General features: G+C 40.7%; 1 protein-coding gene across 7 annotated transcripts in view; it reads right to left on the bottom strand.

The window, feature by feature from the left end:
• MARCHF1 (membrane associated ring-CH-type finger 1) overlaps positions 1-13,923 on the bottom strand; it is a 482,864-nt gene that overhangs the window by 268,877 nt on the left and 200,064 nt on the right. For 4 of the 7 annotated variants that reach the window (XM_084626288.1, XM_084626291.1, XM_084626286.1 and 1 more), the window contains one exon: positions 4,572-4,781. In XM_084626288.1, coding sequence (XP_084482414.1) covers positions 4,572-4,670 — 99 coding nt within the window. In that variant the 5' untranslated portion in view covers positions 4,671-4,781. Of the gene's footprint in view, positions 1-4,571; positions 4,782-4,951; positions 5,311-5,438; positions 5,457-13,923 lie in introns of those variants that run through there. The other 3 variants (XM_084626290.1, XM_084626287.1, XM_084626285.1) reach the window with 3 other exon arrangements.

The following is a 13,923-nucleotide window of genomic DNA, read 5'->3' on the forward strand; positions in this document are numbered from 1 at the left end:
ATATTGTGTCAGATAAGCTTCATTTACTTGCTTTGGCTAAACTACTCTAACACATACAAATGACATTTTCAAGCTCTTTTTTCCTCCCTGGGGGCAATCCATGCCTGTGCAAAGTCAGGCACAGATGGAGACTCCTTATGGGTAACCCTAAGCGTCGGCCCCCGGTTAGTCAAAAGAATTTATCATAAGGGAATGTAAGCATCTCTTGCTCATCTACCCTGGGTTTTTGGAGACACATCCATAGCACTTCTTTAACCTGGCATCACAGGAAAGGAAGCCCAACAGCTCTCCAGCACAGCTACACAAGTACTATCATTAGGAGGTCTATTCTGCCCATCTCAACTCATTGATGCCTAGATTTTCAAAAGTTTTGACAAGTTTACAGTGCTCAACATCAGATAGCGGGGCCCTGATTTTTAGGAGTGTTGTGGAGTCACAGCTTCAATTGATTTTAACAGTTCAGTTGGGACAAACACACACAGAGGCCTAAAACATAACTGGACTCCTCTGAAAACGTAGGCTTTAGTGTTTTCCCATTCGCATGTGGGATGCTGCACATACAAGTTAGGCATACCTAGGGGTTTTTGTTTACTTAGAGTTTTGGGGGGGGTTGAAATGAGTGCCCAGAAATTTTATATTCTGTATATAAATCAGAATTCTAATATAACTATAGGTCTCTCAGGGCCTAAAATATATAGTAGCAAATTCATCTGTCTTGCAATTTCCCTGAAGCCAATGGAATTACATCCAGAAAGAATTTGGCTTGTTCTCATACACAGGCGTAAAGGCAAAATATTTATTTGCACTCCAGCTTTTCAGAAAAATGTACATTGCAAAAAATCAGTGTAACCATAGAATATAAAAAACACACTTACAAGTTTTACAAGGGCTGTCTACAACCACCAATTCATTCCTCATTATTTGCAAGTACCCTTTTTTACACAGTGTTGGTGGAGGAATAGATTGAGAAGGAGGACATGTAAAACTTGCTCAACTAAACCTTTTGGGCCAGAGCCTGCCCTGCATTCCTGAATGCAAAGCTGCCCTAAAGCTAGTGGAAGATTCTCCTTGCCTTGAGGAGATGTAGTACACAGCTATTGTAGTAGTGCCGGTAAAACCCACCTCTCCATGCCACAAGCACATGGGATTGGCTGTGGAAAAGAGGGTGTGATTGTGTCCCCCCCATTCCCTGAAAATCCCTGGCTGTCTGAATAGTCCCTTGAGGAGCCTTCAGGCTACGATAAATTGCTTCTCAGAACAATACCAGTGTCCCGTGGCCTCAGGATTAGGATGGTAGTGCAAAAGTGGCCCAAAGCCACTTTTGTCCTCCACTTTTCTCCTGAACTGCACAGTGTGCACGAAGAATGGACCTGGCTCTTTATTATTTACATTTTACGTAGAACCCTACTGCTAACCATGACTTCAACAATACACAGTGAGACAAGCTAACCAGAAAATGTGTTATGTGGCTAAAAAAAAGTTGAGCATCTTTGAATTGCACCCACACTTTTACTCCCACAAAGAAATTGCACATCACGCTCTCAAGAGGCAGACCACATTGCAAACATATCCTCATATGTGTATGCTGTGTTGGTGCTCCCAATATTGCGAGAATATTCATGTGGTTGAGGGCTCTAAGTAACCCTGCACTTAATGATATTATTGAGAATGTCTCAGTATCAGCCAACCACCTGTCTTAAAAGTGAAAAATCCTTTACTGAAATAAAACATTCGGTGGAAGTGCTCCCAGGAGAGACTAGAAACATGCAGCAGTAGGTCTTGAACTTTGTATAGTTCTGAGGTCCTTCTGTTGGCTTAACCAGTATACAGCTGCCCTTCACACTATTACACACTGTGAGGCTTCTCTCACTGCAGCCAGCCACGTGAATAGACAAGAACTGAAAGGTTCCGCCATCATCTCTAATGCAGCAATTGGGAAACCCAAGGGAATTCCCTACCAACCACTTGTTAGACCACCTTTTATGCACACATAGTAGCCAGGGATTATAGAGCATCTTTCGGACTCTACTCAGGGAATAAGAGGGCGCATTTCCCTGTTCTACTAAACTAGCCTTCTGGTTCTACCCCCAAGAAGATCTTTCTGATGGTTAGAGGACAGTGGCTTTCAAAGACACTTTCCCAACAAATAAAAAACACAACCTGCTGGTGGAAAAGGAGGGGAAGCAGCTACTCAGAGGCTCCTAAAAACCCAGAGGAAGGATAGAGGGTATCAATATACCTCTTGAGCCTAGCAGTAGGGGAAGGCTGCTACTGGAGACAAAAATAAGATGTGGATTGGGATGGGATTGAGGAAGGTTTCTAGGTGAGAGTGGGAGAGAACAGAGGATAGAGAGAGAGAGAGAACAGCTGGCAGGACAAAAGACCTTTTCTGTGAACCCAAATATTAGCCCACTTCAGCACAATGCTGGTGAACCTTATCAGATACCCACAAACACAGAAGAATCAAAACCAAGCATACATTTCAGATATGCTTAGGGTTTTATCTGAACAGTTTCAATTGCCCTGTTCAACGGCCTTCAGCTCTGGAAAGACATCCCTACCACATGATCTAAAGGAGAATCTCCACTAGCAGTTAGTAGCGTTAGGTCTTTTATCCTGCATAAATTGTGGCCACGGGACAGAGGGAGGACCATATAGTTGAGCAGATCAGACATGCTGTCCAGCAGAGGGCAGTTTTGAATATGCATTTTAACCAATACTCTGTAAGAGGCACAATTTTTTGTAAAAAAAAAAAAAAAGTAAAAACTAATTAAACTTTCATGAACCTAATAAATTCTGCAAACTAGTGTGCTCTTCCCAATTACACATCTGTATGAAAACCAGCAAACATTTGTACTCAGAGGCATCTGATTCTTTCCAAAATGATTTGATTCAGCCCATCACCGGACAAAAATCACCCACAGTGGAGCACAAGACAATTCTACTGATTTTAATTAACTCTGTGTGGACGTTAAACAAATGTGTTACTCTGTCAAAAATAATTTAAATCAAAAATTAAAGAAAGTTAATTTATTCTATGTATCATTTTACATGTTAGATTTTCATATATGAAATCTTAATTTGAACACCTTCCACTTCAATCTTTATCACTATTATGGAAAAAATTAAAATGTGTTCCAAGCACAGAAAACGCTAGGCATTATCAAGTTTGATAAACACTGATTAGCACAGTGCATTTGGAAAAAGATACTTTTTTTCACTTCTAGGGGAAAGACATTGTCAAGGATATTCTTCACTGAAATTTAAAATCAGAAAACAACGACTGCTACATTTGTCTTAAGCCAATTACCAGACCAAAAGAGTTTCTCAGTCTAAAATCAGTCAAAAATTAACCAGTATTTTCCACCATCACACACAACCCTGGAAACATCAGTCATCTGTTAGTCTCTAAAATTATTTATTGAGAACAAAGTCATACAAATGATTAAAAAAGGGAGGTTGTAAATACCACTTCTCTTTGGAAATTCAGTGAACTTTATTACTTTTCTCCCAGTTCATCATTAAAATATTCTCATTTGTTTTCTCCACACCCACACTTGTTTTCCAGATAGAAAGGTTAATATCCAGAACAGAAAAAATGTTTGTTAAAGATTAATTGGGAATATATCCCAAGCAAAAAATTGTTTAAGGGGGCTGGGCAGCTTTAGCTGCTACAGTATTTATTTTTCATATCGTCTCAGCCTCGCTGTTTTGTAAGGTGTCACCTACTCCTGATAGGTATTTTAAGCTAGAATCTCTGCCGCCCACGCACAAAACACTTTTCAAAACTTAGAAACAATTGTGGAGATATTTACATTTTATTTACATTTACATTTTTACTTTTTCATTATATTATGATCCAAGAATATTCTCTTAAATAGGCGAAACCTGATTATTAATACTGGTGGAATAATATTTGTTGCTTTTTAATCATCTTTTTCATGAAAGGCAGGGGACAATGGATGAAAAACAAAACAAACGGATGCATTTTAAATGAAAATGTAGACTAATTTGTAGGCTATAGAATATGTGCCTATATTTAACACAAGGAGTACATGCATATTAGTGAAACAGACGTTAACGTTAACATAATAAATGTTTTCCCTTAAAGAGGACTCTTTCTAGGCTATTTCTTCTCCCCTCCCCCCCCCCAAGAACTAGGAACAAGAAACTAAAATGTTCAAACTGCCTTGACATCTGAAAATCTGCACATGTATACGGAATAATATCCATTGTCTTTCAATGCTAGTGGGCTACATACCTCATAAAAGAGTTAAACATTTAAATATTTAAATGAATCGTAACAAAAACCATGCTATTGGCACTGCAATTTGCAACCTCCTCTTTCAGCAATAAGAAATATTTTAATCCCCCCCCCCCAATTCAGAGATGCATTTTAGTATATTGTTATTAGTTTTATAGGAATTCAATTTCGGTCTACTAAAGCATGCTGTGATCATGTGTAGTGCTGGTCCAAAGCTACAGCACAGTACATCCTGTTGAGCAGACAGAAATGCTAGCTAGTGTGGATTGGCTTTTCCTATTGTATCAAATCAAAACCTTCCTCTTACCTCGACTTCCTTGCTCTTCTCTTTGTTTCTGCCCATTGAACTTCTCCCATTGCTGGCGGTCTCCCGCGCTGGGATTACAGAAATCTGTTGGAGGGGCATTTTGACAGTGCTGCAGGTTGCCAATACCTGATTGGATGCCTTATATCTTCACTCCCCCTGAGTAGCCCACCTGTATAATTGTTCATATCCTGGCTTTGCCAAGCTCAGTTTCTAAATAAAAAGGGGAAAATAGTATTTGAGACACTGTAGCACAAGCCAGTCTTCCATCAAAAAAGTAAAGCAAACCACATTTGGGAAAGAAAAAAAACTGCACAACATAATAATCCAGAGAGTTTTGCATTCTCAGACAGACGAGTTACTGTGAGTAATAACTACTCTACCTTGTCACTGGTGCACCCCTTTCTCCCCCCTAGAGCATTGTGGGAGACCATTCAATTTCTGTGCTTCCTAATAACTGTCATGGAAACCAAGGAAACCTAGGTCTCACAGGCCCTTATTAGCAACTGCTTCCCTTTAATGGCACAGACTCCCACATTTGCAGCGGCTGCCACTTCTGCTTTTGTTTCCTGGCTGATTCCACAGGAGTCCACTAAGCACCCAGAAACACTGCATCGAGCTGACTAGGTAAATAGGCATAAGTCTGAAAGGCTTAGTGTCCTATTTTAGAGCCAAATCTCCTCCTTGAAAAGCACGGACAGCTTGCTGTGTCCTTCGTGCGTCCACAATAATCTGTTTTAGGTCAAAGGATCTGCCTCGAAGTGAAGCGCAGCAGTGAGCGAATGAGGTGCAAAAAGGAAGACCAGAGCGGGAGCAATTGCAAATGTGCCTTTCAGTGGTTGGTAGTAAGCAGTTAACCCTTTCCCATACCTTTCTTTCTCTGAGACAGCACCAGAAGCAAGCTCAGCAGGATAAGTCACAGGCACAGAGCAGAGCACGCAAGGCAGTTTTACACTTACACGTGCCTTCTAAAAGGTCATTTGCATGAATGTATTACACCCAGTAGCTACTGCTCCTCTCAGGTTCCAGAAACAAAACCAAGGGCACGGTTTCTTCTCCCCGCTTTAAACTACAAAACAATGGAAGCAGTCCCCAAGTGTCACATTGCACAAAAGGGTATGGAAATTAAAGCTGTTTTAGAAATTTCTCCCTCCTAAGAGTGCTTTGTTTGATATATCTATTTCTAAAAACATTTTTTAAACTTCTGAAGGTATAAGAAACAACTAGCCCAGAACAGAGCAAATCATACTCTAAGCAGTGTTTTGATAACATAGCTATGGATGCAATAAAGAAAAATCTAGACAGAGCAAGGACCACCGTCTTTTATGGGCAACTTACACATTAAGTAATATGTGAACAGGCTGCACCACACCTGTTTCAAGATATCCTCAAACAGGTACTTGAGTTTTTACTTATATCAATAAGGCAGCTTATGTACATATATTGGATCACATTATTTATTATTTTGTGAAGAGATTCTCTTAACACCTTTTTCTTTACTGTGTCAACTACTATCTCTCACTTTACTGGATTAAAATTAGACTACTTGAAAGAACCCAAAAATAAAAAAGTTAAGGCCTGGTTTACCATTGCATTACTCCAGTTGTGCACCAGTGATTTCAGTGGAGTTACACTTGCAGAAAACTGGAATAATGTGAAGGTGAATGAGTCTCTTAGCAGTCCTTTTGGAAGCCATACATATGTGTTACACCCTTTCTGTGGGAGCTGCACAAAATATACCGATATGCAGTGGAGACATTTACACTAAATACAAATTAAATCTATTTGCACTCCCAAATTTCCTTTAAACTCTTGATTCCTTTATTGGATTTCCACCTATTTACATTCAATTCACATATTTTACATTTTAAAATTCGTTTGAAAAACTCAGACCTCGAAACACATACAGCATCAGAGGGGGATCTTTTCTGAACTTGGAATATAAACTAGAAAAATATTGGCTTTTAAGCAAAGCACAACTAGAAACAGTTTACGAAAACAATTCTATACGTGGATCAAGTACTTTAATGGCATTTTGAGACAAGTAATACTGTTTTCAGAATAGCAGCCATGTTAGTTTGTATTCGCAAAAAGAAAAGGAGTACTTGTGGCACCTTAGAGACTAACAAATTTATTTGAGCATAAGCTTTCCTGAGCTACAGCTCACTTCATCGGATGCATTCAGTGGAAAAAAACTGAATGCATCGGATGAAGTGAGCTGTAGCTCACGAAAGCTTATGCCCAAATAAATTTGTTAGTCTCTAAGGTGCCACAAGTACTCCTTTTCTTTTTAAGTAATACTGTGTATACCATATTGTTGAGCTTAGTGTATTCATATTAAGTAATACTGTTGTCTAAGGTTAACAAATCCTTATTAGCCTGTCAAAAGTTTTAAGCCTCTAGACAAACTATCTTCCTGCTCTTAAAATCTATAGGATTAGGAGAAGCCGAGAATCTAGGTCTGCTTTGTCATGAAAGTCATCCACCTCCTTCTTAAAGCAACAGCAGAACTGTATTATTTGTGTGAGGGACTTGAAAGTGAATTTTCTAGTAAAGAGCAGAGTCCACATATGCTTCTTTAAGTAATGCTAACTTTAAGAAATGCTAACTTCACTTTGGATGCAGTACCACTCTAATTCTTCATTTTAAAGAATCTGTATTGAGATTCAAATCATACATGTCTAGGTTAACCAGTAATCCATTAAAGCCCATGCAGATCTCTCTTAGTTAGCCAGAAAAAGAGCTAATAGGGTATGACAAGCAGTTCTTGGTAAGCTTGACTTTTTCCCCTCCCCGCAAGCTATTTAGTTTATGAACCCCCAGTTTATTCTAAAACAGAAAGTCAGATCTAAAATTGAGGCAGATGCCTTTGATAGGCACAGGTTAGTTGCTGTACTGCAACTAAAATACACCCCATCCTCCTCTTTTTCCTGAAATGCCAATGACAGATTTTAGGATGGAATATTTTACCCTTTCAGTGGCTGTCCCATTAATAAGAGGAAGCCTATTGTGACTTCTTTGCCATGTGTACTGTTGTGGGGTCTAGAGCTGATGTTCTCATTATGTAAAGTATTTGTTCACAAATTTCAAAATGTAATATTTTAAAATATATTAAATATTTATTTCTAAGAACACCCCATGATCTCTGAACAGCAATATCCTATCTAAAAACTTCTTGGAATGATAATATTGATTTGAATTTATAGTGTATTTTAGCCAGAGTGACTCTTGGCTTTCTGAAGTGATTTACAGACTTACAGATACACCCAAGAATCACTTCACATCTCACTGAAATGTAGTTTCCTCTGGGGTTAAACACTGCACAAAAGAAGTGCAGGATAGGAAATGCAACTACAAGGGAAATATTAGGTAGATGGTATGTAAACTGTGTGCGAGATTTGGAAACCCTTCCCCAACCTGAATAGACCCTTATGCCATGAACAGGCCCACTGAAATCATTGAGACTTAACGTGGCCAGATGTCCGGTTTTCTACCGGAAAGTCCGGTTGAAAGGGGATTTGAGGGTGTCTGGTCAGATCTACTGACCCGACACCCCAAGTCTGGTTACTGTGGGTGGGGGAGGCACACGGTCATCAACCGGGCCAGCCCCTACTCAGCCAGGGCCACCTCCCACTTGCATCGGGCAGCTGCAGCTTCCAGCCCCAGCTCTGCAGGCAAGTCCCTCCTGACCCATGCAGGGAGAGGGGGAAAAGCAGTGAGCGACAGAGGGAAGGGGGAAAAGAGGAGCAAACAGGAGGTGGGGCCTCACAGTGGGAAGCGGCAGGGCAGGAGCGGGGCCTTGGGGGAAGAGGTGGAGCAGGGGTGAGGCCTGGGGTAAGGGGCGGCGCAGGGGCGGGTCCTCAGGGGGAAGGGGAGCTTCCAGCACTCCTGCTGGAGTGTCTGGTTCTTAAATATTACAAAGTTGGCAACCTTATGGAGACTACTTATAGAAAAAGATGTTGTTAGTAGGATCATCAGCATCTGTTCTTGAGTTTCCCACATTGGAACTAGGCTAGAAGATTGGAATTAACAACACTGCTTTTACAAAAAAAAAAATCAAAACACCGCTTTGTGCCATATGTCCGGCAGATTCTGGCTGTGTAGTCACCATAACCAGATTCAAAGGGCCATGCTAGTGCAAGAGGAATGTAGCTTCCAAACAAGGTGTGGTTATAGGAAAGGGACATGACTAGGATGCTCTTACACTGCCTCAGCCTCCTGCTGTGGTTGCAGCTTCTTGAAATCTTTAGTAGCTGCTTTGACCAGCCTTGCACTCAATAGTTCCAGGAGAAGGTAAATAGAAAGGGGAAGTTTAAGCCACTTTTTGCAATCCCTCATTCAACTTGTTCTATGCCAAGTTCAGATGGACCAAAGTATCTGCTTTAGAACTTCCAGTTGCCCAGTGCTCTCAACAGTATGCTGGGGTATGTGCTTGTTAAACTGACCAGTCATCATGGGACCAAAACCTTGAACACAAAGGAAACCATAAATCACAAGAAGTCAGGCCTCAATCCTGGCTCCACAGAAACCAGAACTGTTCACTGTTCAGAGGGTCTGCTTCGTTCTTCCACATACTGAGCCTTGGACGGTGAATGCCAAGTCAGGGCTTTTGGAGAAGGAGTGTGATCCATATGATTGAGGTTGGATGTGATGGATGCTCCTTTGGCCACTACTTACACTCCCACGCTTGGATCAACCACACTCTTAGTACAAGTAATCAGATTTACAGGAACACTTGCGTGGCCTGAATATTTTTCAATGCTAATTTACACCTGGTTGGAGAGCACAAAAGAGGGAGCTGGAATTCTAATTATGTTCTCTCACTGTTTCTACGTTATACTGTAAAAACATGATTTTCCTCTCATACCCCTTTACATCAAGAATAACTTTGGTGAAATAAGAGGAGAATTAGGCCTATTATCTTGCAGGGTGACATCATGATACTAAATAATATCAATGAGAAGTTAGAAAATCGAAACTAATACCCTTTTAAAATTAGTTAAAAACACAATTTGCAAGGAAACCTTACAACTATTGCTTTCCTGGAAGGTTATTTGCACGTTCTATCTTATTGCTATTATTTATAAAAATTACATGCATTTGCATGTAATAGAAGGATTTCAGAACAAAGCAAATTATAGTAGTGGTAAGTAAAACAATTTGATTTTTCTCAGCTTCCCTTCATTTTTGGGCTGTAAAAGCTAGGGACGATGTAGTAGATTTACAGATTTGGGGCTAGATGCTCAGGTGGTGAAAATCTGCACAGCTCTGTTGAAGTCACTGTTGATACACCGATTTACATCACGTAAGGATCTGGCCCTTTCTTTTAACAGTAGTTAAATTAAATTATACTCAGTGAAATTATCTTTGGGCAGAGGGGGCTGCAGAATCATAGAATATCAGGGTTGGAAGGGATCTCAGGAGGCCATCTAGTCCAACCCCCTGCTCAAAGCAGGACCAATCCCCAACTAAATCATCCCAGCCAGGGCTTTGTCAAGCCTGACCTTAAAAATATCTAAGGAAGGAGATTTCACCACCTCTCTAGGTAACACATTCCAGTGCTTCATCACCCTCCTAGTGAAAAAGTTTTTCCTAATATCCAACCTAAACCTCCCGCACTGCAACTCGAGACCATTACTCCTCGTTCTGTCATCTGCTACCACTGAGAACAGTCTAGATCCATCCTCTTTGGAACCCCCTTTCAGGTAGTTGAAAGCAGCTATCAAATCCCCCCTCATTCTTCTCTTCTGCAGACTAAACAATCCCAGTTCCCTCACCCTCTCCTCCTAAGTCATGTGTTCCAGTCCCCTAATCATTTTTGTTGCCCTCCACTGGACCCTTTCCAATTTTTTCACATCCTTCTTGTAGCGTGGGGCCCAAAACTGGACACAGTACTCCAGATGAGGCCTCACCAATGTCAAATAGAGGGGAATGATCACGTCCCTTGATCTGCTGGCAGTGCCCCTACTTATACATCCCAAAATGCCATTGGCCTTCTTGGCAACAAGGGCACACTGTTGACTCATATCCAGCATCTCGTCCTTTGTAACCCCTAGGTCCTTTTCTGCAGAACTGCTGCCTAGCCATTCGGTCCCTAGTCTGTAGCGGTGCATGGGATTCTTCCGTCCTAAGCGCAGGACTCTGCACTTGTCCTTGTTGAACCCCATCAGAATGGCTTACATAACACAGAAACCATGTAGTATTTGTGCTGAAAGTAGCATCCAGGTAAAGCTGCCACATATGGGGACCTAGACAATTACTGTGTCCCAAGGACATGGAGTCTGCACTGTATCTGAAAATTTTTGCAGGAAGGGAACACTGCTGAGGAGGCAATAGTGTGACATGAAAAGGTTGTAGTGTATGTAGCCTTATGGCCTGAATTCCTAAGTTGGGAGGAATGAGTTTCATCTCCCCAAAAACTGCACAGCAGGACTGAAAAAATTCTGGAATTTTTTTTTTAAAAGGCAAACTTCACAGATGCTGAAGAAGTCGGTTTAGACTCTGTGTCAACACTTCTCTTTATTAACTACCTAAAACTTCTGCAATAAACTTAGTAACACATCTCTACAAGAGTTAGATAAATGCAGCCCAGATGATGTTTCCAGGGTTTGATGGGAAAACCTGCTGCCAAAATTTTATGCATTTTGTTCCAGGGAATCTGTGGTTGCTCCATAAATATCCAGGGTCTACTTGCAAAATAGAAGAGCTATGCACAAGTAGCAAAACTCTCTCATTTTACTCTCTACTATTTTATCTCCCTTAAATGCTGTTTTTCTATGAGAATTTGGCAACATAGCCTTTTTTCACATGGAAAAAAGTAGTGAAGTCCAAAATTTCACATGAAAGTGCTATACTGACTAGTTTGGGCTTTTTGTGCCTAGAGAGGGGGAAGGAGGTTAGTTAGTTAAGTAGAGAGAGACTTTGAAATTTTATTAAAAACATTGCTCCCTCTTCCTTTTTCCCTACTCCCTGCAACTAAGGTATAGATTAAATCACAGCAATATTTCTTTTATAACATCTCCAAATCCATTCCTTCCTCTTCATCTCTGCCACTAAAACCCTGGATCCATGCCCTAGTCACCACTTCCTTCAGCTACTGCAGTATCTCCTTCGCTGGCCTACTGGATTCAGACATTGTTTCCTTCAAATCTATTCAGTGTGCTGCAGCTAAAGTAATCTTCTTTTCTCACTGCTCTGTCTAGGACCCCTTAATTCCCCCTTCTCTCCATACTTGAATTTCTGAACTGGTTTCCATTTTCTATAAGCATCAGATTCAAACTCTTTATCCTCATCTTCCAGGCTATGCACAGCAATCTGCCCTTCCCTAAATCTCAATAATTTCTTCTTTGCTGCTTGTACTCTTCATTCTGCCAGCTTACTGTGAACTGGTGCTCCCCTGATCTTGTCATCTCATAAGTGACTCCAGATCTTTTATTATGCTGCTCTCCCCCTATCCTTCTTGACTTCTACTCTTCACCCTCAAGTTTTCTCAAGAGACACTTCTTCCACCTAGTCTTGAACACTGACCTAAAAAAAAAAAATCATTTAAAACAAACGAATTAACATGTATTTAACAAGAAATGTATGGAAAAACAGCATAACTCAAGATCTCTCGTGACTGTAACTTTTATCTTCATAACATTATTGAATAATATCAACAAGAAAAATAATGTTTTAGCTAAGAATGAGCTGGGCCTTCAAGAAGAGCTCACCTCTGTCGGGTTTTATCCCAAATCAGGAGATTATGGGCTACAACAAGGCCTGCTGGGATGAGGAAAACAGAAATCAAAGGTAGATCCTATTCCTCAGTAAAGGAATCTGAAAAGAGCAGCAGTTTGCTTAGTGATCTGGGCTACAGATCAGCCTGGTTCCAGTCTGTAAGGGATCTGGGGAGAGGAGCTAGGAGCGTGTCTGATGTACAGTAGATGTGAGGGAGAGTGACCTAAGAGAAAGGCCAGTAATTCAGGGTTGGAAACAGCCCAGGGAAATTGTGAAATGGAATGCAGAGGCTGGAAGAAATGACTGCTTCTCTGCAAGGACTAGGACATACCAACTCCAGGGAAAGGATTGTGGCTCAAGCAGGGTAAAGGTTCTTGCAGAATCCCTGCCATGAGAAAGATTTCCTTCCCCCACCCCCACATTTGGGCATTCATTTAATCTGAAGGAGAGGATTTAGTTTAACCAGAGGGCTAACCTATCCTATCAACAGAGGCAGAGGGCAGCCCTGGGCAGAGAAAATAGGTCATTACTGTGACTGGACAGCAGGAGAAAAGCAGTATCCTCAGAATTCTGTAGGTGGAACGTTTTATTTTCCAAATCAGAACATTCTCTTTGAAGGGTGAGGGAACACTTATTACATTTTAAAGCCATATTTTTAGAAGGTGAAGGGACTGACTAATTTTTCCTTTAATATAAAATATAATACAATATAACTTTCACCTCTCTCTGGTGGGGAAGAAGGGAAGGCAAATGCATGGAATTTTTTCCCCAAGAATTTTGGAGAGTCCATCTCTAAAGGGTTTTTGTTTGCTTGCTTAATTATAAGAACTGTGAAAACTTGAGTTATTTAATTTACTAGTGATCTTATTATTAAAACTTCTTTTCAACAGCAGAAGTTCCAAAAATAAGAGTTTTATTTTGCCATTTTTCCCCTAATGCAACTTTGAACACTTCACATATAAACTGACAGGATTCCATACAAGCAAATTATAGTACAGGAAATTAGTAAATTCTGCTGTGATCCTGGGAGACCCTCAGTGCCAACTGGCAGCGGGCCCCCTGCCCACTGTAACTCACATCAGGCCTGACACATTCACTTCCCCAGCACACTGTTGTCATAAAATATATATCCAAAGGCATCATGTAAGTGATCATATCTAAACTGATGACACACTGGTCTTAAAAATTATTGTGTGATGTATGTAGTGGTTGTGCACAGTGAGTTATAGATGTGTGCTGTTAAGATGTTCATAAAATGTGTTTGGAAGGTCTGTCCTAGACAAAGGAATGTGTATTTACCTGTCTCACTGGCTCGGTAACAAGCAGAGGACAGTGAAAATACATTTACATATAAGGTAAACAAAGCCATCAAGCTAAACAAGTGGGAGAGACCATTTAACAATCACACTGGGGGACAGAATCTGCTCCAAAGGAAGCCTTCCTGGCTCTTGAGGCAGAGACAATGGACTTTGAGTAAAATGGGGTTAGCAAAAAAGCGTTTTAGTTACCCATCACTTAGGGGGACATAAATGGACAACGTCCTTTGAGCCTATGAAAGCTGGACCTCTTGACCCGAAGGCAAGAGTTTCTGGAAACATGATGTAAATGAGAAATCTGTTAAGACAAAACTAGTTGA

This window comes from Lepidochelys olivacea (genome assembly GCF_965140295.1).
Source record: "Lepidochelys olivacea isolate rLepOli2 genome assembly, chromosome: 4".
Classification (NCBI taxonomy): domain Eukaryota; kingdom Metazoa; phylum Chordata; order Testudines; family Cheloniidae; genus Lepidochelys; species Lepidochelys olivacea.